The 26,029-nt window shown below is 36.9% G+C and overlaps 1 protein-coding gene across 1 annotated transcript in view; it reads left to right on the forward strand.

Annotated features, from left to right (window-relative positions):
* Positions 1 to 26,029, forward strand: part of FAF1 (Fas associated factor 1) — a 170,723-nt gene that overhangs the window by 106,877 nt on the left and 37,817 nt on the right. Inside the window, exons 9-13 of the mRNA XM_061344844.1 lie at positions 3,882 to 3,977; positions 5,158 to 5,284; positions 6,200 to 6,263; positions 7,204 to 7,285; positions 17,050 to 17,204. Coding sequence (XP_061200828.1) covers positions 3,882 to 3,977; positions 5,158 to 5,284; positions 6,200 to 6,263; positions 7,204 to 7,285; positions 17,050 to 17,204 — 524 coding nt within the window. The remainder of the gene's footprint in view (positions 1 to 3,881; positions 3,978 to 5,157; positions 5,285 to 6,199; positions 6,264 to 7,203; positions 7,286 to 17,049; positions 17,205 to 26,029) is intronic.

The raw sequence follows: 26,029 nt of genomic DNA on the forward strand, positions 1-26,029 counted from the left end.
CTACTGTTTTATCTTTCTCGTCTTCAGTGTCTTGGGGGCATATAGGGATGCTGGGGATGGACTCTTCATTAGGGACTGTAGCGGTAGGACAAAGGGTAATGGGTTAAAACTTAAACAGGGGAAGTTTAGATTGGATATAAGGAGGAAATTCTTTCCTGTTAGGGTGGTGAGGCACTGGAATGGGTTGCCCAGGGAGATTGTGAATGCTCCATCCCTGGCAGTGTTCAAGGCCAGGTTGGACGAGGCCTTGGGTAATATGGTTTAAGTGTGAGGTGTCCCTGCCCATGGCATGGGGGTTGGAACTCGATGATCTTAAGGTCCTGTCCAACCCTAACTATTCTATGATTCTGTGATTCTATTCTATGATTAAATATCTCTGGACTGGTACAAGAGGCTCAGTTTGCTCCTTCCTTTGTAGTTTCAAGAGTCTGCAAGAGTGGGAGTTAAGCTGTGCCAACAAACTCTAGAGGGCTGCAAACTTGTGAGGCGATGCACTTGTAGTTTTTCCTATTACTCTGAGAATGTACTGGCAGGACTCTGGAGTTACACGTTCTCAGTTACTTCTTTCCCTGCTGCAGACATACTTGTATCATGAAATAATAGTCCTTTTAGATTGTTCTAAAAGATACTTTTAGAAGCTTCTGCATAAAAATTGTATTTCTTAACAGGAAGAATAATCTATTGCTTAAAACAGCTGGTCTTAGTCCAGATTTGGCGTATATTTCAAGGTTGACCTGGAAAGTTCTTGGCACAGAATCCAGCATGTTCAGATCAGAAATTGCATAAATTCATCCCCAGTTATTAATGCTGGCAATAGAAATGCAAATCATCTTACACGGAACATTTCCAAATAAATTCAGTGTCTTACTGTTGGAAAGCACCAGTGAGAGTTAGACTCATTTTTTATCTCTCTAAATTGTAAGGTTTGGTAGCGGTCTTTCTTTTAGTTGTTAAAATGTAATTCAAGTGTCTTTTGTGCACTTTTAGTCCAGGTTTTACCATTACCTTCTGCATATCAGTGGCAATCTATTCAATATCTCTACTGTCTCCTAAAAGGATTATTCTGCTGCCATTTTCCCTGGAATGTTTCAAGGCTTCATTTTTATTGTCCTCCTTAAAATGCTATAGGAAGCCAAATAGGAGATGACTTAAACTTCCAACAGGCACGAGTAGTCTATACACACTGTTCAGCAGGAGATCTGTTTTTTCAGTAATCACCTTGAGCTACTTGCAAATTGTTTTGCCTATTTTAGATTCTGTTTCCTTTCCAACTCATGTTATCTCTCAGCTGTGAGACCTTTTGAGTAGGGATTTGTACACGTGTACATCTGCTATCTAGAAAAATGAACTAAACGTACTTATTTTTGCTTTTATCTATATTTATTTCATAATCTATCTCTAGCTCATTATTGGTGCCAAGTAATCTTTTGTTTAGCGTTGATAGTTTTATTATTTCCAAAAGCTTAAACTTCCTGGTACAAGAGTCTCTCTTGAGAGAAGACTCTCTCCTTTATCTTAGAATGAAGGCAACTTAGTTCTAGAGAAATGTTCATGCTGCTAGATGATTTTGAAATGAAAGGCAGAGCTTCTGTTTGTCCTAGCCTTTCCTTTACAGGGAAAAAAACCTTCTTAAAAAAAGAAATGCTCAAGGGGGGGGTGATTTCTCACAAAAATGTGCACAAAAACCCCAACATTCCAGCAACTGTCTGGAGAGTAGGATGAAATGTGCTCTGATGTTGAACCCCTTCTGCTGTTCGCTCATTTTTGAGAGACGCTTTGACACTATAATATAGGGTTGCAAATTGGAATTGCAACACCCTGCTATTGGGCCAAGTGATGAAGCAGCATAATAACCGCTTGCTTGATCTTACCACTCTTTCTTTAATGTGTATGTAAAAGATATCGGGAGCCTTTCCAGGCATCTGTCAGGGTATTTGATGCTATTAGATAGAGAACTTCAGTCTGTGTGTGGTTAGTGTGCGTGTGTGTATGTTTTACTAGTGTTTTATATAGTGTGGTAAGTACAGGGCAAAGTTTCAGGTTTTATAACAGTTGGGTTTTGTTTATTATTAAAAGCTTATAAAAATACTAATTAAACTAGTGGATTATTCTGTACAGAGAATACAGTTCTTATGCTCTTGTCACAGGAGTTTTATAGGTAATTGGTCTTGACCTGTATGTCGTCTTTAATATTTCATTTGCCCCAGAGTATTATTGCTCACTTCCTTTAAGACGATAGCTGGGCTTTTTATGCAGCTAAACTTCTGTTTAACCTTGCTATGAGAATGTGACAGTAGGCTAGTTCAGACAGGTTAACATTCATTTGGTAACCAGCCTGCCTAATCAGCCTGCTTCAACCTGCAGCAAATTAAAACTTTGTGAATTCTAGCAGGCAAGTGATAAAGTCATTCTGAATTATGTATAAAAATAAATGGGGTATTTTCAGTGCTTATGGTAGTAAATGAAATGTAGGGCTTATGATTTATTTGATTTTTGTGGAGGGTGATTGCAATTTATTTTACCTCAATGCTTTTGCAGTCTAATTAGGAGGATGCTGTATTTCTCAAATGCATAATGTAAGTCTCTTTATTCTGTGCCCTGCAAAGATAGGAACAACTTTTATATCAACTAGAAAATCTTTTTGCGTCCTCTCTGCGCTTCTTCTAAAGGCATCATTAGAAACAATACTTTAAACATATAGACAGAACTGTCCTTCTACATGTTGCTAAGAATTGTACAGGATCAAATATTTTGTCATTGCCAAAATGAATCAGCTGTTTTATTTAAGAGCTATTCATGTAAATTTAATCCACGTATTATGAAGATAGGGCTTGGGTGCTTCTGAACATCCTGCTTGTGGTCATCATCCTTCTGTGACCAGGACTGATGGGCTTTCCAGAAACGGTGGAAGGCTGGGTGTACACTTAGGCTGTGTAAAGAAAGGTGTGAGGTGTGCTTGAAATGTAGCAGTGGCACAGACAGTTCTGATCATAGGGTGGACAGTTCTCATTTGTCATCATATTGATAGTACATTTTTTAAATGCAGTGTAAGTTCAGGATCAGATCTTCAAATGTTACTGTTTTGTGTTTGCTGGCATTGAACAATTTTGTCATTCAAATCATAGAATGGTTAGTGTTGGAATGGACCTTAAAAATTATCTAGCTCAACCCCCCTAAATGGTGCTTTTTTCCATTTTCTGTCTTGTTAGTATTAAAAAGTTGAGATTTATTCAAGGAGCAACAGCAAAGAGTGCTGCTTCTCGTGGAACTGGTTAACCAGCATGTACCCCCTGTCTGTGCTGACTGCAGTTTCACCAGCAATGTTGGGTTTGCATGTGTTCTTGTTCATATGTGCCTTTGACATTAATGGTGACCAAGACAGAGATTAAATGTTTACCCATTGTGTTTGTGTCTTGAACATTGTCTGATGATAAAGCGTTCTTTCAAGGTAGTATTTTTTGGCAAGATGCAAACTGGTTTTAATTAGTTGTGTCAGTAACTATCATCTTCACTTTAACATTTGCTTATTGATTAGGAAGGAAAAACTTAGGTTCATATCACTGTAAAGGTTGCCACATAAAAATGTTTCAAACTTCAGTACTGAAGTAGAGAAAATAACAAGACAGTTTTGAGTTCACAGTTCCATTTAGCTCGTTTGGATACTGTGTGCATGCACATCTGTAAAGTCAGTTGTTTTTTCTTTGACTTTTTTATGTAAGAAGTCACTAATTTTTCAGGCCTCTTTTTTCATGTTTGTATAATTACTCCAGTCTCCTGCAGTGCAGTCTGCAGTTCGAATCTCTAAACATCCTTAAAACAAAAAAATCCCAACCTTCAGTTGAGACGATGGCTTTAATAAATGGTCATTGCTTTGTTTGTAGATGACTCTAGCTGTATCGGGACTGACTTTTCCTTGCCATCGACTTACAGTTGGAAGAAGATCTTCACCTGTACAAACAAGGGAACAGTCAGAGGAGGTAAGAACACTGTCTTTATATTACCAGTGTACTCTAGAAAGAAGCAGTGGTCACTGTCCCTTCTATTGTCAGTAAAATTGCATCATAAAAGAATCAATTTAAAATTGCTGTAACACATAATTGTGACAAAGGAGCTGGGTAAACGAGTCATTGAGGAAAAAGACAAAATCCAAATTAAACAAGCCACAGTAAGCATTGAAAAATACTCCAAATTAAATAGAAGGTTGAAACATTTGTTTCTAATATTACCAGAAAGAGATGTTTGCAGTCTGTATAAACTCCCATTTTGTTGTTTCCAGCTATTGATAGTTTGGGTTAAAGTTTCCAATGCGTTTGTTCTTCTGCAGAATGAATTTAGTATGAGCAGTTTCCCATTTTCTAAACAGTTTCCATACCATTTTTATTTAGAAAATTGTAGCACATAAAGCTTATTTTGCTGCACAAAAAGGATGTTTCAATCTGTTCAGCTCATTTAAGTTGGCAAGAGATAGCTGTGAGGTACAGTCAGGATGCAAGCCTGGATATGTACTATTGGGTAGCGTTAAAAGTTTACTGTAACTTCTAGGTCAAGTGAAGCTGAAATAGTCAATCATGAAAAGAAGTACAATTGGAAATAAGTTCACGCTGAATAGTTAAATGCAAGGTTTCTCTGAGCTGTTACGTTTCAGAGGACATGAAATCCAAAAGATCTGATGTTGGGAGTTGGAGGAATAGATTATTAAAATAGGATAGATAGGTGCCTTTCCAAGAAGCATCCCCCCCCCCCCCCCCATGCAAGTATTGCAGGAGCAGATTGTATGTTTAAAATTGTTGATAGATTATGTGGCTTTTCTCACTCTTTCTTATGCAATTAAACCAGCTGTAGTAGAGGGGAAAAAACATTAATTTTGGATAAAGTTTGCTCAACTATGCGTATATATTTGAGAGACAGTTTCTTAGTTATTTGGTAACACGTTTTGTCACATAATATTGCTCTGTCCACCAGATTTCTGTTAGAATTAGTTCTTATTTATAAAAAGCAATCTCATAATTCTGTATAAAAGAGTAAAATAAAATGCAGTATAGCAAGTGTTTTTATAGAAACATGTATTTTTTTCCTGTAATGTCATGTACTTCATATTTCACTGAAGAGGATGTCTGTAATAGAGGCTTATGGTTGATGCTTTCTGTTTTTATATAGCAATGCACAGATGTTCATATGGTTAGTGACAGTGATGGAGATGACTTTGAAGATGCTACAGAGTTTGGAGTTGATGATGGAGAAATGTTTGGAGTAGCATCATCTGCCTTGAGGAAATCACCAATGAGTAAGAGCTAACAGTTGCTTTACAATTAACTGATGATTGTACAGTAATAGTGAAGGCAGAGAGTTATGATCGGTATGTATAATATGAAACAGGAAAAGTGTCTTTTGATAGTAATGTTAGAATTGTTCCAGTGGATGTATCAAATAATGGTGTTGCAGACATAATTGGCAACTGTGAAAACATCTAGTAGAGGAAGATTTTTAACCATATGGAAAGTTCTTTTATAGTTGAAGAATAATAATTATGTGATCTCTAGCCAAATGTTCCTGTAGATAACTAAATTTCCATTTCCCTATTAGGAACATTCTACAGGTTTTAGCTTTGACATATTGCAGTGACTAAAATTTTTAGTCATTTATATTAAACAAATTTCTCAGTGGTTATTTGCCCTTGAATTATGAAAAGGATTGAGCAGGAGTCCTCAGTTACCTCCTATATGCAGTTCTGTGTACTCTTTCTTTGGTTCAAACTTGAATTAGTGTTAGAAGTTTCTTGATAGCAAATATATGTAATAATATGTGAAAGTTTCGAAAATTATGTATAGGGAGTTTAAAAAGAAAAAAGAAAAGAAACTAGCAATATAGTGGGTCAAGCCTTTTAAGCCAGTCCATTCGCTCTAATGTATTAAATTAAGTCCAGAGTGTTAACTCTGAACAAATGATATATCACATTACACTGGGCCTGAGGATTTTACTGTTTGGAAAGCCTAAATATATTCATGACAGTGCCTGAAAATTTCATGTCTTTCCAAAGGTTCATAATCAATAGTTGTTCATGAAATTTATACAGTCTCTTGGTAACCACTTCAGTAAGCTGTGAACATAAAAAAACTCTATGAAGCAAATGCATTTGCATATTAAAATCTGTCTCCATAAGGGTGCATTTATTTTATGATTTTCCTTGGTTTTTTTTAAGTGCCAGAAAATGCTGAAAATGAAGGAGATGCCTTATTACAATTTACAGCAGAGTTTTCTTCAAGGTAAGCTTAGCCTGTTATCCCTGCAATTCTTGTTACAAAGAAAGAACAAAATAGTAAATATTGAAAATAAAAATAAACCAAATTTGTGGGGGTTTTTGGTGGGATCGTAGCACTTTCAGACATCCTAATCTAGTTTGGTTTAAGCTTAACTTTGTTAGAACTGTTTCTGAAATAAAATTTCTCAATCCAAGTTAGAGTGGCAGTTTCTTGCTGTGTTTAATTTGCCGCTAATTAATATCATTACTCAATCATGTAAGGGTCCAGAAAGATAATGAAGAGTCATTATATATATATATATATATTAATTTTAAGGTAATATACAGGAGCAGAATAGCTGAAATCAGTTAATATTGAAAAAGATATACAAAGTTACAGGAAAGTTTTCCCAATAATGAAGTGGTTGAATAAATCTCTGCTTTTAAAACACACAGAAATGCTGCTTTTACCCCCCCCCCCCCACCTTTATACCACCAAGTTATACACTGTTAAACAGTTGCCATGTTTTGTCAGACAGGTAGAAGCTGCAGACTAACACACTGCAGTTTGTGCCTTCTGTTTTAATTTCTGTGTGATTAAATGTTAGTTTATAATGTGAGGTGCGTTAATGTGTATACAAGAAAAGCTTTGGTTAACCTTTAAGAGTGTACTAAAGAGAAGAAACAAGTCATAATTGAAAAATTATGTAGAAATTGAAGTTTGTATTTATGTAAGCAAAGCTTTTATGCTAAAATTTGCAAGGTACTAGTCAGTTATTTAGAGTTTTTGAGTACTGGGAGACAGATGACTTCTATGTATTTCCCTTCTGTCCTTTAAAAGTGTAGTACTTGCTGTTTCTAAAGTTTTAGCCAATGCATTATATTTACAGAATACATGAAGAAGTAGAATATTGAAACTGCATATTTTAAAATCTTTTATTAATTTGAAATTTTATCTCAAATAGATATGGTGACTGCCATCCGGTTTATTTTATTGGATCATTAGAGGCTGCTTTTCAAGAAGCCTTCTATGGGAAAGCTAGAGATGTGAGTGTGTATTAAAATTACTTTATTTAATGGGGGAAAATGGAAATTGCTGTAAATGTTTCATCTTTATTTTTAAAAAGATAACTCTAAAATGTAGTTATCTTGCTTTTATTGTTTGTCAAGAGTTACACTCATTTACTTGACTGACTGAAATACTTGGTTGTTGAAATTACAGTGAATAGCTTACCATTCCTAATCATTCAGGCTGTGCTTTTATTGGAATCCTTTACTCATCAGGGCTATTCTATTTCTTTTTCTTTCCCCTCAACCCCTTGTCCCTTTTCTTCCTGAAATAATGGTGTCCTAGCACCAGATAACACTGGCTTGCGAGTCTTGTGGTTGATAAGTTCAACACTGTGTGTTGGTAACTCCTTTGAAGGATGACTAATGAAATTGTAAATTTAAATTGAAAGGTCTCTGAAATACAGTGTGCTTTTTTTTTTTCCCCTTTGTACAGCCTTTAGCTGCCAAATGAACTCCAGTACTAAGGTTTAGTTATTTAGTTTTTCTGTGCATCTAACCAGACATCTCAAGTTTCTGTTATTCCATGCACAGTTTTCAAATCAGTATTTTAATAAAGCTAGAATGGGGATAGTTTATTTAAGTTTTGGTGACTTGATTCACTAAGGAGAAACCCAAAGCCCTGCATAATCGAGCATAGAGAAAGCTGAAACACAAACAAGAAAATCACGCTGTTTAAATTTACTTTTTATTGTCTTGATAGATATTTAATTTTAAAATGAAGCATGTTTTGGCTCGCTGTAGTTATTCCTGTAGGAAGGAATAGTTATGTTATATTGGGGACTGTTCTGATAAGCATGCACTGTTACGAATCTACAATGTAGTATTCTTAAGTTCACATTTACTTATTTAACCTGTTGTGCGCACACTTGAAATTTAGTGAATATTTTCATGTCTCTGTGCAGATTTCAGAGCATAAATGGACATGTAATTCAGTGACATTTATAATAACTCGTTAAAGTAGTCCTTATTGCTGGTTTCAAAGAAATCATAATAATTCAACAAGATGAGTGTTTGAGTTAGGAAGCTCATTTTGAGTCATATTATCGGAAATTGTTGACAGCGTATCCGTATAATCATGGACAAGAGCCTGTTAGGAGCTTTCATAAGTCATTTTTATACCCATAAATCTGAAATTAATGCAGTGCAGTTACTTATTTTTCTAATACTCAAAGTACTGCTTACACTGCTAACATAGCACATCTGAAATTCACGTCACTTTCTATTTCTGATGTTTTCCAATGTAAAAATTGCCTAATTTTTGAAAGCTCTCCCTCCCAACTACCCTGTGAAATGATATGATTATTATTGTAACATTCTGACTTTAAACAAAGGTATGAGAATATATAAATAGCATTTAGTTTTACTCCTTTTTTTCCTGTTACACGTTTGGAGTTTTTTTCAGTACAGCCTCTTGGAATTCATAAGGGATACATTATTTTTTTTTATAATTGCACTTCATAAAGTAATTGAGTATGTATATCAGTATAAGAAAAAAGCTTAGGAGAAATTGCAACCTGTATGTCTTGTCTTCTAATGTATACTACGGAGGGCACTTAATTTTACCAGGGCAACAGATGAGCTTCAGGCACCAGCATTCTTCACTTGAAGTGAGAAATTGAGTTCCAAGAGTAAATAAAAACAAGATTGAAGGTTTAAATCCTCTGCTAGGCTTTTTGAACTTATATACTCATTAAATGTTTATTGGAGTGGTGGGATTACGAAGGATTTGAGTAGCTTCATCAACTGGTATATACTTAATCACTAAGTAAAACACTACATTTGATAGAGTGTTTCTCACGATGCCACACTCAATCCATCTTAATGAAAACCGCTTCAAACTGATTTAATTTGAGAGCACTTGGCAGCTTGAGTGCTCAGAGATCTTAGCCTTTTCTTGACAAATTCTCAATGCTGTCCAGAGCAGAAGGTGCGCTCTACAGTTAGGTCTACCGAGACAGCCATCAGCTATGGTTTAATCTATACTGTAAATACTTTTTCCCTCAAAAATATTCTTATTATATATGAACTTGAAGCATTTTTGCAGAACTAGTTTAATTTGGTTTATTTTAAGAAAATTAACTTGCACCAAAATGTGTGTTTTAAACACAGGCTATGGGTTAAAATGCTTTTGAAGAAAGTTCATGTTGTTCTGTTAAATTTTCATGGCTTTTTGTGTATTGCAAAGGATGGTAATTCATCTTTTTTTAAGAAAAAGTTACTTGAAAAATATATACCTTGTAAAAAAGTTTAGATGTTTGTTAGCTGTGTTTTCCTTAGCTTTTATTATTGTAGCTTTGCATTTTGGACCTTTAGGTAGTTAAGATTAACGTTCACGATGGGTAGATTTTTTCCTTTAGAGGAACTGGTACTTTTAGGTAGGAGAAATGGAATGATGTTCAGTGTAGCTCCAGTTTAAAACCTGTGTATCTCTTTAGCACAAAAATACAATAGCGAGATACAGAGCTTTGCTTTTAACAACCGGCGTCCTTGGCAATGAAATCCCCAGTTACATCCTGCAGCCTGATAGTTGAGGGCATTGTGTGTTCATTTCCAAGGCTTATTGTATATATAACACAAGAAAATATTTTCATTAGTGTTTTTTAAATTGGGTCAGGGAGAGAGACAGAGGTTTATGAAATTTACAAGTTACTTCATGAAAGTCCTTTTCTACTTACTGTGCCAATTGGAAAGAAACGTTTCTGTGTTGCATTAGTTTATGAAGAACAAGCTTAGTGTGCTCAAGTAGCTGTAGACTATAATTGAAATAGCTAGACTTGATGCTGTGGAAGAAATCTTACAAGGGACAGTTTTAAACAAGATGTTTGGGGAAGGTTTCTGTGTGACTGAAAGCAGTTTTTTGGGTGCCTTGTGTTCTGAAATATCAGGGGGTTTATCCTAACTTAGGGCAGTACTGTTATTAATACAGGGTCTGAATCACTATATTGAATCTCACTGAGCTATTTACTTGAATAATAGTAAAGTATTTTCTTTTATTAGAGCTTGTTTGCCTTTTCATTTTTATAGGTGGTTGCTACTCTTTTATTATGAGAAAGAATAAAGACATCTGCTTTACCTTTTCAGGAGCTCTTATCTTTATATACCTCTGTCAGATCACCTCCTGCTCCTCTCTCAACCTTTCTGTCCACTGACTTTTAATAAATATGTGAAACATCTCTCTTAGCACAGATTGGTGTTGTCACCTCAATATATATTCCTTCATACTGAAAATGAACCATGTTTTTCTCCTCCTTGAGTTCTGTCTTTTAGGTTCAATTTAGTGGCAGCACCATCCATCTCACATATGCGTACTTTATTTCCTGAATACCTGGAAGAAATTTTGCTCCTGCCATGTTCAAATAAAAGCTTTTATTTTTTTTTTTATAGCAGACTATTCCTTCATACAGAGCTTTCTGTAGTATCGTCGTTATCTGTGTAAGTTAGAAAACTGCCCCTTGTAATTATTTCAGTTCATGAAGTTCATGCTGAACTCAATACAGAGCAAAGATTCACAGAGGTAATTATTCTGATAGAGCACATTATGGAAAGAGCATCAACTACTCTGCAGTTGTCTTGTCTTAGAAGAGAAGTTTGAAGTCTGTCCTTCAGATGCTACCTTGAGTAGAGGAGGGAAGTTGTTCCGAATCCCAATTGCAGGGCGGGTTTTTGGCTTCATCTTCATCATCATTTTCCCCCCATTTATTCCCTAAATAATGCAGAGTGATGCCAAGGAGCACAGCTTCACCACCACCTTGTACTTTGACTCCAGGCACATTTCAAAGCAAGTCAGATTGCTACTCCTACATTTCATAAGGGGCTTGATCATATTGTGTATCCTGGGTGTGCTTTGAAAATGGATCTGTACTTGAGCTATTTGAGGGTTGCTAGATGGAGAAATTACTACTTTACAGATTCCAATTAAATAACTTGAAAACTAAACTGCATGGTCTGGTTGAAACTATAGAGGGCAGGGATACAAGTATAACTCTAGGTTCCCATGGAGAGTAAAGCAGCTACACTGTAGTACATAAATTCAAGTTAAGTCCCATTTTAGTCACCTGCATATTTCTTCCAGTCCTGCCTGATGTGTGGGTTAACAGCTCTGTCCTTTCATTCTTGAATTAATTCTGAACTTGTGGATAACTATTGCTTAGAAAGTTTGCTACAACATACCAGCTCAGTAGTCTCACTGTATGCCTACACACCCTTTGTTCTTCATATCTGAAGAATAGCTTCATCTTTGTATCTGAAAGGCTAGACCTGGGTATAGGTCTCTTCAGCATTCTTCAGCATCCTCTGTACTCGATATTAAATAATGGGTGTTTTTTGACATTGACTGCCACACTCTACATTTCCTTCTCTTTCAAAGCTTGTGATTTATAGATCTTCTTTGAGTTTGGTTTTAATTACTGGATATTCTTTGCCATTATGTAAGGTATCGCTACAAGTTCAATTGATTGAAATAGAGATACAACAGTATAATAGGATCAAATAGTTGGAAGATGAAAGTAGACTAAATCAGGCTTAAAAATAAAATGCACCTTTACCTGGGAGAGTGGTTAGCCGTTTGAACAGCTTACCATGGTTCACATGGATTCTCTGTCACTGACGGTTTTTTGAGGCTAGATATTTTACTGAAAGATAAAATTACTGAAGATTAAATTAGGAATTAGTTTAGGGATATCTTATGCCATGTGTAATACGAAAGACCAGATCAGAAGATTACTGGGATCATCTCTCACTTTAGGGATCTGTGGGATACAGTTTAGTTCAGATCCTCTTCTACAAGGCTAGAGACTGGTTAGTGCCCTATGTCTCTCTGTGCTTGGTGTCTGTCTCCTTTCTTTTGACTTGTGCAGGGAAATTCAGTAATGCTTATTTTCAGCAGGTTTTGTTCTGTCCTGTGTAATACACAGACAAGGCTTCCTATGAATCCCCATCTGCACTATTCCTTTGATTCTTTTTCAAAGTGGAGAAAATTTGAAGGTGTATTACTTCAGTGTTAGAGAAGGTTTGCATTCTACTTAGGGAAAAAAGGATTGTGCATGATTGAGTAGCTGTGTCCAAGGAGGCTGATCTCCAAGATCACCTAGACGGGTGGATCAGATTGTACACTTCAAAGGCTTGTAGATGTGCAAATGTGTCCCTTTGTTCATTTGAATTAGCTCTCACTACATAAAACCCAGAGGAAAAATTAAGATCTTGATTCATTAGCCTACCAGCTTGAAAGAACATTCATGTCCCTAGAAGATGTTACATCGTGAACATTTTTGTCTCAGTCATTACTTGAACTTGTAAACCTGAGATTCGAAAATAACCATTCAGGTCTGTGATTTTCCTGACCCTTATGACTGCATTGCTATTCTAATTCAGGTTCATGTTCTTCTCGGATATTGAAGTTATTCACGTTATTGGGTGATATCCCATTAGGTATCCCATTACTCAGGGATTGTCAATTTAGTCTCTCAACATCATGAATATCTGTGTTTCTTTATGCCTCAGAGACAACATCTCCTTCATTTCTTCTAATTCTGTGCAAAGTGCATTAGCTTTTTTGAAGTTCCAAAGTGCAAAAATCACCAAGTGGATGCCATATCCATTTTGGTACATAGGACAGACCTTTAATGTGTTCATCTTGTGTGGGAGTGCATGTTAGATCTCTTGGTCAGGTGTATCAGGAGGTCGCTATACTTTGAATGATGTGGCAGAGAGGTTTCGTAGTGCATGGCTACAGCCGGGAGGGCTGTGACTGTCAGGGGCTGCCCTGCTGCAGTGCAGTGTCCATCCACAGCCCACATTTCCTTCCAGGGTGCCATGTGCTGGGCATACTCCATCAACAGAGCAAAATCAGGCTGGAGAGGGCTGCACTGCTTCATTCCCAATACACACTGGTCTGTATGAGGCAAGGGAGCAAAAGTATGGCTGAGTCTCAGGCATTCTGAATACAACAGAGGCTGCAGAAAAGAAATGCTTGAGGTCTGGATTTTTAAAAGCACTTAGACAGCCCAGATGCTGAAAACAGCCCCTCATTCTCATGGCCCTTTTTCCTCTGAAATAAAATGAAACCTGGAGCTTAGGCTTCAAGCTTTTAAGTCCTTAAGTCTTACTGACATTGATGAGACTTACACCCCTGAGTATGTTTGTAAATCCCGGCCTCTTCTGAAAATTCCAGTGTATGACTGCCTGGTTTTCAGCATCCACACACTCTGAAAAATACATTTCTTCATCGCTTAAATTCCTAAAGTCCTAAGGCATTTGGAAGTCCATCAGCTCTTCAGTATTTAGAACCTTTTCAGTATCTGATGCCTTCATAGGGATTAGTTAAAGTTCTTCCCTGTAGGATTTTTTTTTCTTTCTTGGTTAAAATTTTATGTTAATTATATAACCACTGAATCGTTTTATTTTTAAGGAATCCAACACAGAACAGATTAGTGCTCCATTAAGGAGCGTCTTTTATGGAAGCCAACACTATTCAACAGTTTAGTGAGCCTATTTTATTAATATTGACTGAAAAGTTCTCAGTATTACTCATCACAGAGCCATAGGATATACTCTGGTTTTTCGAAGACTTGAAATAAAAACATCAAAACCCTGCTTGTAAGCATATACTACCATGGGTTAGTAAAAACAGTTAGAAATCATTAAAACCCAGTACAAAACAAAACACAAAAAATCCCTGACAGCATCAAATTCCGAGCTGTGAGCTTTTTGCAATAATGTATTTTTCCAAGGAAAGAATATCCCTGGCTTCCACTAAGATTGTTTCAAAGTCATGTTGCAGCACTTCAGTTCCTTCTGCTGCCTCTTTTCATTTGCAGTATGTCTGTGCCTAACCTTAACATTTTGGATCAGTTATTAGACACAAGTACAGTCTTTTATATGTGATTGAGTTTAGTCTTTGCATGGTGAGATTTGTTGATGCAACAAAAATGTTGATGCACGTGTAAAATAGCTCAGTGTAAACATCTATTGTGTACGCGCCTGTTCTGTTTACTAAAATTTGTCCCTAAATCTTTAAGCCTAAAACTGTACATATTTTGAAACATTCTGTTGTATGGAATCTCATATTTAACAGTTTCATGGGGTTGTTTCTTTGGAAGTAAAAGTGTTTCTCAAGAGCCTTTTTTTCTGCCCGCTCCCAGTGAAAAGAGGAGAGCAAAGCCATCCGCTTACCACAAAGCAGTGCCACCACAAAGGAAAGATTAAGGGTTTAGAGAGAGGTCAATGTGGGTTTTTCTCTAACTAAACACTTTCCTAAAGTTTCCTTGTGGAAAAAATAATGAAGTCATCTCAGAGTTTTTAAAGAATTTTTATTTCTTTTTCACCGTCTGCATTCGCTTGTCTTCTCAGCATGGATGTTTAATCTTTCTAGGCTTTGTGAATTGGTCCAAATGAATAAGTGGTGAGCTGTCTCTCTAGGAGCTAGAGGCTTATTCTAAGGCCCTAATCACTGAGTAAACACATCTTTGCCCTCCCTCTCTTACAACTGCTATATAATAGTCGAGATTCTAGCACAGTAACCTGGATATTGCAGGGATCGACGCTTTGAAATGCAGAATGGCTGATCCTCAAAAACAGACAGTGCCTGATCTTCCCCTGCCTCTTTCTTCTTTTTAAATTAAATATCACCACAGAAATGCTGTTTTATTGCTTGATATTGTGCATCAGTGCCCTGGATTTTCAAGTTTAGTTTCAGTCAACATAGTTGGCTGCACTTATATGGATCTCTGCATGTTGGGCTTATTAATGGCCCTTCCTGGCACATGTGTACGTGGTTCTGAAGAACACTGAAATTAAATTAGACAAACATTAATGCAAGTTACTAATCCCTTTCCCAAACTCTAATGTTCAAATGTATTCTTCTTTTTATAAACAGTCATTAAGTTTTATCCAAAGGCAGTATATGAAGTGATAGCCATACGGGACTTTTTACAAAGACAGTTTGTCTCAAAATTGCATCCCATCTCAGCAAATATGTTGAAGTAAGATTTTGAAATAAAGTAATATATATGGGCATGTGGGAATGGAAAGCTGTGATTTTCTGAATGGTATTTATAGTTCGCTGAATACCAGATATAGCATCATAGAATGGTTTGGGTTGGAGCGGACCTTAAAGCTCATCCAGTTCCAACCCACTGCCACTGGCAGGGACGCCTTGCACTATAGACCAGGTTGCTCCAAGCCCCATCCAACCTGGCCTTGAACACTGCTAGGGATGGGGCAGTCACAGCTTTCCTGGGCAACCTGTGCCAGCATCTCACCCCTCTCACAGTGAAAAACTTCTTACTAATATCTAATCTAAGTCTAGATCTGAATAAGTTTAAAGCCATGCCCCTTTGTCCTGTCACTACCTGCCCTTGTAAAAAGTCCCTCTCCAGGTTTCTTTTCAGCACCTTCAAGCACTGGAAGCTGCTCTAAGGTATCCCTGGAGCCTTCTCTTCTCTAGGCTGAACAACCCCAACTCTCTCAGCCTGTCTCCATAGCAGAGATGCTATGGAGGAGCTCTAGCCCTCAAGAGCATCTTCAAGGCTTCCTGTAGAATCTCCCCAACAGGTCTATGTCAGTTGTTCTTCCCTTATCCAGGAACACTGTTGCCCCATCACAGAAGGCCACCAAATTTGTCTGGCACTATTTGATGTTAGTGAAGCCATGTTGGCTGTCACCTCCTTATTTTCCATGTGCCTTAGCATAGTTTCCAGGAGGGTCTACTCTATGATGTTGCTGGGCACAGAGGTGAGACTGTCTGGCCTCAATTCCTTCTTTTTTGCTTTCTTACAGTGAGAGTTGTTTCCCCTTTTCCAGTGGGAACTTCAACACCTGATTTCTCAAATATGATGCATAATGGATTAGCCACTTTATCCACCAGTTGCTTCAGCACCTGTGGGTGCATCTCATCACGTCCTATGGATTTATGCACCTTCAGGTGGCTTAGATGATCTTAAACCTGATCTTCTCCTACAGTGGGAGATGTTGCTTTAGTCCTCAACTAGCTGTATTTTTCTCAGTCTGCTGTCTATATTTATGAACATGTAGACTTGCTTTCCAAAAGGTTGTCTGAGATTATCATGGGGACACAGCACACCTCTTTGCAGCTGGGAAAGAAGCTCAGACATTACTTGATGGGGTTTCAGAAGAACTTGGCCCAGAATCCATCGTGTTTCAAGAGGCCATAAGCACCATCCTCAACATCTGCTCTTTGATAACATATAAAATGAGACATATCAGCACTCACAAAATCAATGTGGGATTTAATCCACATCTCCTGTGCCGTTTCTGTTGTGTCTTACACATTTGCAGTGCTATAATTTTTTTCAGGTTGTTTATAATTGTTTCGTATTGTAGATGCTATTGTATCAAGAGGTGTGTTCCTTGCTTGGGGAAATGTTCCAAATGTCTCTGTGGGGCAGCAAGCCAAAAAAAAGTTCACTCAATTTCTTAAGCTAAGGCTTTTAATAAGGTTTTTGGTTTTCAGTCAAATGTTATTGTACATGTTCATGCAATATATCATGTTCTGATACCTGAAATAAAATATTAGGAAACATTCATAAGAATGACAGATTTGGAGGGATGGGCCATTTGACTTGAAATCGTCTGGGATTTTTCCCCGGTGTGTCCATGTTGAGATACTCTGCACCCTTGATAAAACACCATAGGTTTTACTAATGCACAAATCTGCAGCAGTAATTTGTAATTACTCAATATCCTGAGGATGTTCTCACTGATCTTCTTTCATGTCTTTTCAGAGAAAGCTTCTTGCTATCTACCTCCACCATGATGAAAGTGTACTAACCAACGTTTTCTGCTCACAAATGCTTTGTGCTGAATCTATTGTCTCCTATCTGAGTCAGAACTTCATAACCTGGGCATGGGACATGACAAAAGAAGCAAACAGAGCAAGGTAAGACTCTGGACTGTAAGTGGATCAGCTTTTCTTTTAAGAAAGACCCGAATCTCTGTGTATCAAATCTTCTGCTGCTTGATATCTATTTGAACTAAAAACTTCATGCTTGTTCTTAGCTTATCAATGAAGGTGTACTGATGTTCACTGAGAATTGGACTGTCCCTGTCTTCATTACAAAGTGACTTCTTATTACTGTGCAGGAAAAAATATTTGAATAAACCATTTCCTTTTTCTTTTTTTCTTTTGAGTTTATTTTGCAAACATAGTTCTAGGAACACGTCTTTGCAGTTTTACGTTGCAGTGCCATAATATTGTGTGATGCTAATTGTATGTATATAGGTGTAACTGCATTAGAACCATCTGGGGAAATAACTACAGTTCTTAATGAAAATCTTACTTTAAGAATAGCATTCATGTCATAAATTAATATAAAAATATGAAAAAAAAAGATTGCAATTCATATGAACTTTTTTGAACTACAGTTTTCACACAGAACATTGCTTCGGTAATGTTTGGTTATTTTGATAGGATTTGATATAATAAAAGCTATCCTATGTCTTAGAGGTACCATCAGTTTGCTGATGGATAAAGGAATTAAAAAACTCTTTATTCCACTTTTTTCCATGTCTTTCATGTGTTCCTAATGACTTTTCTTATCTTCATGTTAAGGCCTCTCTTTTTTTCAGTTACTTATCAGTTGATCATAATCTGTTGAAAATAACGTTTCTATAATTATATTTAGAAGTCAGACTTGTTTGGTTTTCTAACTTGGTCCTTATTTCATCACCTTTATTTACACAAAAGATGACGGCTTGCCAGGATAATGTCTTGTGCATATTACTGTAATGAGAGTTGTTATAACTTTTGAACAAAAGATGCAACAGTCGTTTGGGCTGGGATACCTTTGTCACTTCTGTTACACAATTCCATTGATTAATGAACACTTAAAAAAATACATATTTCTGTTTCATTCTTTTATGACTTGCTTAGAATAGAGCATTCATCTATTCTTATTCTTAAATATGTAAATTGTGGTTAATATTTCTTTACTGAAAGTGGAGGTGGAGAACAGAACAGTCTCTTTTTCCAATACGCTTTATAAATGACACTTGTGTTTCACAGGAATTCCTTGCTTGACCTTCTGCATTTCATCACTGGACGAATCAGCAGCTATGTTTCTAGTTTAAATTGTTCTAGAGAAGAATTAAAGGTTATGGAAAAAAGCAGTTGCAAAAACAGATTAGAAGTTTTAAAAACAGAAAAGAGAGAGGAAAAAGAAACATCTAGGTTCTTTCATGGGACCAAATACATGGACTGGAAAGTTGCTTAAGTCTTTTGGTATTGCCATTCATGGGCAGTAAGGAGCCTCCTCCTTTTCTTTTATCCCACAAGTTGGTGTAGAAGGAAACACTATTTCTAAACCATCTGTAGTGGCTAAGTTCAGTTGACTACCTGCTGTTCTATTGTTCGCTTTTCTATTTAATTCTCTAGTTTCTTTTATTTTACAATGACAAAAAATTGCAGTGTAGTTTCTTTTGAAAAACTGTGTTTGAGGGGTTTTTTATGACTGACGATCAACAGCCATGTAATTGCTTTGTTGTGTTTTACTAAAGAAATCTATTAAGTAGCACAACTTTGATACACTAGTAATAAGAGTTTGCAGGTTACCGAGACACCTGTGGTGACCAAAGCGACAGAAGCTGCTTATTAGAAAGAGCCTGTACAGCTGTGTCCTATTAACTCCTTATGACACTTCTTAAAACACAAAATAAAGGGCTTGTTTAAGGCTTTATAGCTATTCTCAATGAATCTACTCACCGATTATGCAGTGCGATAGGGTTTTTAAGCCTTCATTTTTTGCTTCCTCTTAACAACAACAAAGAAACTGTCATATTACCAGTGAGGTCAAAAAATAGTAAGGGGTAAACAAGGCATGCTGGCTCAAATGAGAATAATTTCTTGGTTGTGTTTAGTGTCACATCCTGCTCCTTAGACTGTGATTTCTTTGGAGGAGTCATGATGCTTCCTTCTCCCTTTGGGAAGTGCCACTGCACTGTGGGCATTCCCATAAATATATACTCAGTACCTCCTATTTAATTACTACCCTTCATTATGTGACAGTGGTCTTGGAGCTTATTTTGTTCTATAACCCTGTGAATACAGTTCACAGCTTTTTATTTGAATGGTGGCAACAACAGAGGGAACTGCTTTTTGCATGCTGGTGTACCCCAAGAGCAACTTATTTGTGCTGTTAAAATTGCATTAGTGGAAAAGCCAGGGTGGGAAGGCAGAGAAATCAGTCCCATTTTATTGACCTCAATCTATAGGAACACCTAGAAGTCAGTAGTAAAAGGCAGGTTTTCAGTATTGTAGCATGGCATGATTAAATTCAAAGACTTTTCTCAATAAGCAAAAAAAAATCCAGTTCTTTTTCTCTGCTGTTCTCTTTCTGACATGTATGGATACCGTTCTGCTCCAAAAATAGTAGTTTCCATTTTTCTCCATCTTGAATATTATATAACAAAACCAGCTCCAAAATCTTGTCATCATTTTAATATGCTTCTTGGTGGACCCTGATGTAGGGATGTGCTTTGAACCCTGTGTTACTGTACACTAGCCCTTTTCAGCTGGAATCTCTAAACTGTGGTCTTCAGCACTCATTGCAATGGAGCAAAGAGAGTTCTGTGTAAGTAAGATTAGAATGAAAACACTGTGTGCAAGATCCAGAATAACTGTTAGAAATAGTGCAAGACCATAAAGACCATAAGCCACCCTGGACTGTTCCTGTGTCAAACTGAAGGAGAACTCCAGTTAATACACTTAAGAGGATGTTTTGATTTGGCTTCTGTAACTTTTAATTGCCTCTGATATAAGGTTCATAGGAAAGGAAGCAATTACCTTGGGTAATGCTGCAAGTTATGAATCTTTTCATTACTACAGTAAAACAAACGTAAAAACGGGCACAAAATAATAAATAATTCGCCTTCATTTAGGAAATCAAAGTGTTTTTATAATACTGTTAGGGAATCTATGTGAAAACTTTATGACCTATAGTTTAGGCTTCAGTTTAGTGAGCAACAATTTAGAATATTCTTGTAATTTATGGTGTCCATGGTCAAAGAAAGAAAAAAGCCCACAAATCTACACTATTGTCTTTTACTTTTTTTGTTATATTTCACTCAATTTGTGGTAAATCATGACTTATAAAACACTGTTTCCTTTCCATTGCTTGCTATGCATATTTGCTACTATGCCATCCCAAACAGCAGAAATAGGTGGTGTCGGGGCAGTAGAAATGGTGTTGAAAATTCTGGCCCTACCTCTTGGTCCAAGCTTGTGGCTGCAGCAGCTTACCAGCTCCATCGGGCTATAGCATGGGCTAAATGATTCCTGAGGTTTCCAGAGAGGTTATGGTATAGATAAGCAGGAGAGATAGGTATAAGCAGCCATAGTTCTGGCACTTTCTGACCAAAAAGAGTTGACTGATTAGCATCATTCCAATTTAATTATGTGTTTTTGTATTAGAGGTGTGTATATATGTATGCAAGCACATGCCTAACTTTTTTTGTTGATTCATTAACATGTATTAATATATTTGTATCCAGGACAGATATACAGTGAATACGTATATATACATGTATGCCTTCACATGCTTACATACCCTTATGTTTGTACACAGCATTTACAAACATAGAGCATGCATAATATTAACAGGTTTCCAGTGTACATTGTTTGCCAAGTAAAGCAGTGCCAAAACCATAAAACAGTGACTGGAATGCCTGTAAGCAGCCTTTTAGCTTTTCCTATTATTGCCCTTGGGTGCTGTATTTCAAGGTGTTGCCAGCCTTTCTCAGCTCTGATGACAGGTACTTGTTAGTTTTAATGTTCAAATGATAGTTTTTCACATTGCTTAAGCTTAGGAAGGAGTTAATTGACTAAAGCACTTCTCAGCAGCAGGTTGTCTTCACCTGCAATTTCCGTCATCAAGTAATTAGCCATATTCACAGTTGCTGACCCTTAATAGTAACCTACTGAATGATGCATGCCTGGATGAAGACCAGTTGACCATATTACTCCAGCTCCCCAATCCTATTTGATCCTTCAGCAAATATATTGCAGGTGTGGGGTCTGTGATTGCTGGACTCAGTGAGTTAATTTCTCACCGCCTCTTCAGCAGTGACCGTAGATTCTGTATATGTTGCTTGAAAAACTGCTGTATGTGTTCTTTAGGCACTAAAGCCTTAACAGGTTTCACAGAACAGTGTGAAAACCTTTCCTATTGTATTTTGCAATATTTTATTTAATTTACTTTAATAGCAATACAGTGCCAGTCAATAAAAGCAGGTCAAAAGTCTAATTAATGTTTTAAAAATAAAGGTTCTCAAACATCAAGTAAGTTTGTCATTTTCTGTATGGTTTGTTTTGAGGAGAAAGAGGAGAGAAGGTGAGGAGGGAACCCTTCTGTTCCATGATTACATCCCACCCGCTCATTTTCTCCTTTTCTCCTTTGCTTTTGATTTTAGTGGCGGTCTTAACAGAATGTCAAGATCAATTTGCAGCATGGTTTAACTCAAGGTTTGCATTCTGCCAGCAGCGATTGTCCTAACGAACAATGCCGTGTGTTCTTGTAACTTCAGAAGCTTTTAGAAGGCTCATGGCAAGGGCAGCATCTAATGACTTTATTAGTGTAGGGTTTCAAAATGGGCTCAGTAATTGTTTGCATCTCTTTGTCATCTAGTCATAATTACTGCATAGTATTGTTAGGGGTTGTACTTGTGAATAGTTTCCTAATAGCACTGAAATGAAGAAAAAAGGGAAAAGGATAAAAGGTGATTGTCTCTTTAGATGGGGAACAAAACAGCCTGTATATAGATGATGGTTAAACTGTTTATTATACACCCACCAGAAAAGGTAAACTATCCCTGCTTAAATATTTATGTGCTTCAAGGTAATTTCATGTTAGTAGTCTAAAAATGTCCAAATTTGGAAACCTAAAAACCAGCAGAGTGCATTTTAATCTGGTTGTGATTAGTAAAATATGGATGCCTTCATAATATTCAACTATAAATAGAAATTAGTCTCTCTCTTAATATGATTAAGGTTTACAACTCGTTTTATATGCCTATAGGGATGTTTTAAGGTCATACAAAAAAATTGTTTAAACCACAAGAATTAACTAAACTTGATACATTTGTAAGCATCTATTTTTAAGTTCCCACTGTAAAACCAAATCCTAAAGCAGGTTCTGTCCCACCGTACTCAAACTACAGCCTAGTTATTAAACTTGTTGAGCAAAAAAGGTGAAAGAATAAAACTCTGTAGTGCTCTGTGCAAAAAAGGTGAAGGCAGAAGAACGGGTAGTCAAGACAAACTTATTGGACTGTTTTGAGGAAGAAGTCGTCATTCACAGATCCGTCTAACAACAGAAGTCCACAACTGCACCAGTGAAGTCTAATGCCAGATTAGAAATGTAGAGAAATTTAGCTGCGTATACCCATATAAATCAACCATCAGACAAAATCATTGAGCTGGCAAAGTCAGAATTGTTTGTACCAAAATGCAGCTGGAAGGCACGAATGCATATCCTTGGTACTGCAGGGTGCCTGATCAGGACAAAGAATCCTTGCAGAAGTGCAGATGCCCATCCTCTTCCTTTAGGTTAGGGTGACTGTTGTGACCTCCTGCCTGTCCTTTTTGTTACGATTCTGACTGTCTGTGGGTCTTTGAGAGCTTCAGACAACAGGGTTCAGTCCATGCCTGGCCAGAAGGTTCAACTGTACCTGCATTACTTCTGACCAGTGGTTGTCTGATCTCATCTTTGGTGTGAGGGAGGTTTCTCAGCATTTCTCCGTAACTAGTGCTAGTACTTTACTTTCACTCCCTTTAGACAGTTCACACTAATACATATCTGAAGTTTCTCTTGCAGCAGGCAATGGCAATTACATCCTGGTACACCCAGCAGGCAATGAGTTATTCTCTTTCTTTGCTGCTGTGTTCTTTTAACTTACATATCTCATATTTTACTACACTTTCCTTAAACTAAGAAACTTGAGTTTCCTTCAATCTTTTCCTTGTAGCTTGTCCTTTTGTAGACATTTTTTATTGCAACCTTCGTATGGTCCTTCTATGATTGGTTTGCATCATCCTTCTGTAATTAGATGTGCTATGCCTGAAGCTGCCTTCTCAGTGCTAAATACAGAAAGAGGATTATTTCAGGTTGTACAAACCATCATTCTGTTTACTCACCCCAATATGATGCTTGTCTTCTTCCCATCATGACTTTTTTTCTTCCCTTACTGCTTGATTCTTACTCTGTATTTGTGCAGTCGTTCCTCCTACTTGGAGACTTTCACGACCTTGCTGAATTGCCTCTTACTTGTCAGGACATTTCTCCAGTTTGTGAGGATTATTCTGAATTCGTTTACTGACCCATATGTGCTCATAGCTTTCCCCCCTTCACTAACATCTGTAAAATAACAAAACATGCTCTCTTTTCTTATCTAGGTTATTATTGCATCTACCTGTAGCAAGATTTGGATACTCCTTAGCAAATCTTATTACATGCCTTTCTAATATGATAGGCAACAATCAGAACTACCACTGATATGCAAGGGCATCTTGTGTTTTCCATTTTTAGTACAGTGTTTTAGCAAGGAGTCCAGGTATATTTTATTTATACTTTTATCAGTGATTTTGTTTGTGGTCCAATGGTACCCAAAATTAATGAGTTTCTAGAGGGATGTGTTTCAGACCAAATGGGGTTATGAAGTATTCACCTAATCTGTTTGGACCTTTCAGGATGAAGTCAGATCTGCCACAATTTATGAAAAGATAGATAACCACCCATCTAGGCTTACTTTTGCATAAAGAAAAAGTGGATAAAATTCTGCTTTTTCCATCTGAATCCCTGGATGTTTAGCATGTGGATACTAAAGAGGGTATCCACATAATTTGATTCAGTCTGCTTTATACATCTTTAAACCATGCCTTGTATCTGTTGCTCATTTTCCCCTCATGTTTGAGTCAACAGTTGTGACCCTGCCGATGTGGGTAAGACAGTAACTCTGTATTATGGAGACTATGGATAGCAACCTTATTTTAATATACCATTTCATGACCTCAGCTTTTACTTTATGTAAAATGTAAACACCTAACACAAAAATGTTATTTTTACATTAACATTTTAATGAGTCTTATGTTGACTTTGCAGTGTATAGAATTATGAGTAAAAATAATCAGAATTCGTTCATCTTTGATATTCAGCATTGTTTTCTTCATGCTTAAGAAAGGAGTTACCTTCTTTTCACACCCATTTCTGAAGCTTTAAAGCTTCTTACAGTAAGATTGGTCTTGGGAAATATCTGGCCATTAATAAATCACTTTTTTTTTAACCAAAATCATCCCAGTTGCGGACTGAACACCAGCTCAGACTGAAAGGGAATAGATATTTTACAAGAGGTTATCACATCTTGTCCTGTGGCTGCTTTTTGCTTTTTGAGCAGGCTAAAATGTTGCAGCTGAAAGTGTCTCCAGTGCAGCCTTTCTGCTAAAATGTCCTTTTCAAGAAGCATAGTGGGCTCCATGTGCCAAAGGGCCTTATTTTAGGAGGAATTTTTCCAAAGTTTTCCCACCAGTGTGAAAAATTAAAAGTAACTAAAGGAGTATTTGTATGAGCAAGACTGTAACATATAATCACATCTCTCTTATTTATGTTGGTACACAAAATAAGGAAATTTGATCTAAAATCCTGTGCCGTTTTTAGTATTTAATACATTTTATCCATACATTTGAGAGCAGAGTTCTCTGTATGGAAGAGAATTTGCCCTTTAGTGTACAGGACAAATTTGCCAATACAATTATTAATTAACCTGAAGGTGCTGGGAAGAGTTTAAAAAAAGCAAAAACAAAGGAGAGCTTTCCATTTTTGTTTGAACATACAGAAAACATTCCAAATATAGCATCAGGTGGCCCTCTTTGTGCATTTCAGGGTACACTACAATGTATGATATGCAGATTGCTCTGCATTAGTTTCCTTCTGCAGGTTTAATTGATTAACAAGAAAAGAGCTAGAATTAGCATTTTAGGTTTAGTTACTCTTTCTGCAACTATATTATGTCACGACTGCTTGACATTTTTTATTCACAATGTCTTGAGAAGGTAGTTTAATTTGGGGATGGATGCAAAGCTATTAATCCCATCAGATTGTGTCATCAGTTTGATTCCAGCAGGTAACTAAAAAGTGATACCACAATGGAGGACAGGCATTGAGTAGTTAATACTTGGCTTCAGTCATGACTGGTAGGTAGTGTCCATGTCATTCAAAGCCATACCAGTTGCCACTTTTCTGAGTGGAAAGAGAAGGGAGACTGAATTCCTCTGCTTCTTGAGTCCTTTCTGTGGAGCAAGCCAAGAGCAGCAGGTAGCAGTGCTATGATGTACTGTGATTTTTTCATGGAAATACAGAGGACTCTTATTGCTCAGAATCATCGATTCTTTTCTAAGTTCTGCCTTTAAATACTCTTCAGTTCTTCATTTTTTCTGTAAATTCTTCCTCTACTAATAGTGGGAATCACTTTGAACCAGTTCATATCGGAAAATACAGTATGACAGCGTGGAGCCAACAGTGCCTCTGTCTTGTGTCCTGTTTGGAGACTGGGCACCAGGGATGCTCTTAGGTTGCTAAATTGTTTAAGTTGAAATATTCAATGAATGTTTGCATTTTTCTAAAATATTTGGCATGTTAGTCAAAGTTCAAGACCAGGTTGGACGGGGCTCGGAGCAACCTGATTCTAGTGGAAGGTGTCCCTGAGCGTGGCAGGGGT

The sequence above is a fragment of the Neopsephotus bourkii genome, unplaced genomic scaffold (genome assembly GCF_033783945.1).
Source record: "Neopsephotus bourkii isolate Nb327-2 ecotype Australia unplaced genomic scaffold, CSIRO-AGI_Nbou_v1 NB_234, whole genome shotgun sequence".
Lineage (NCBI taxonomy): Eukaryota > Metazoa > Chordata > Aves > Psittaciformes > Psittacidae > Neopsephotus > Neopsephotus bourkii.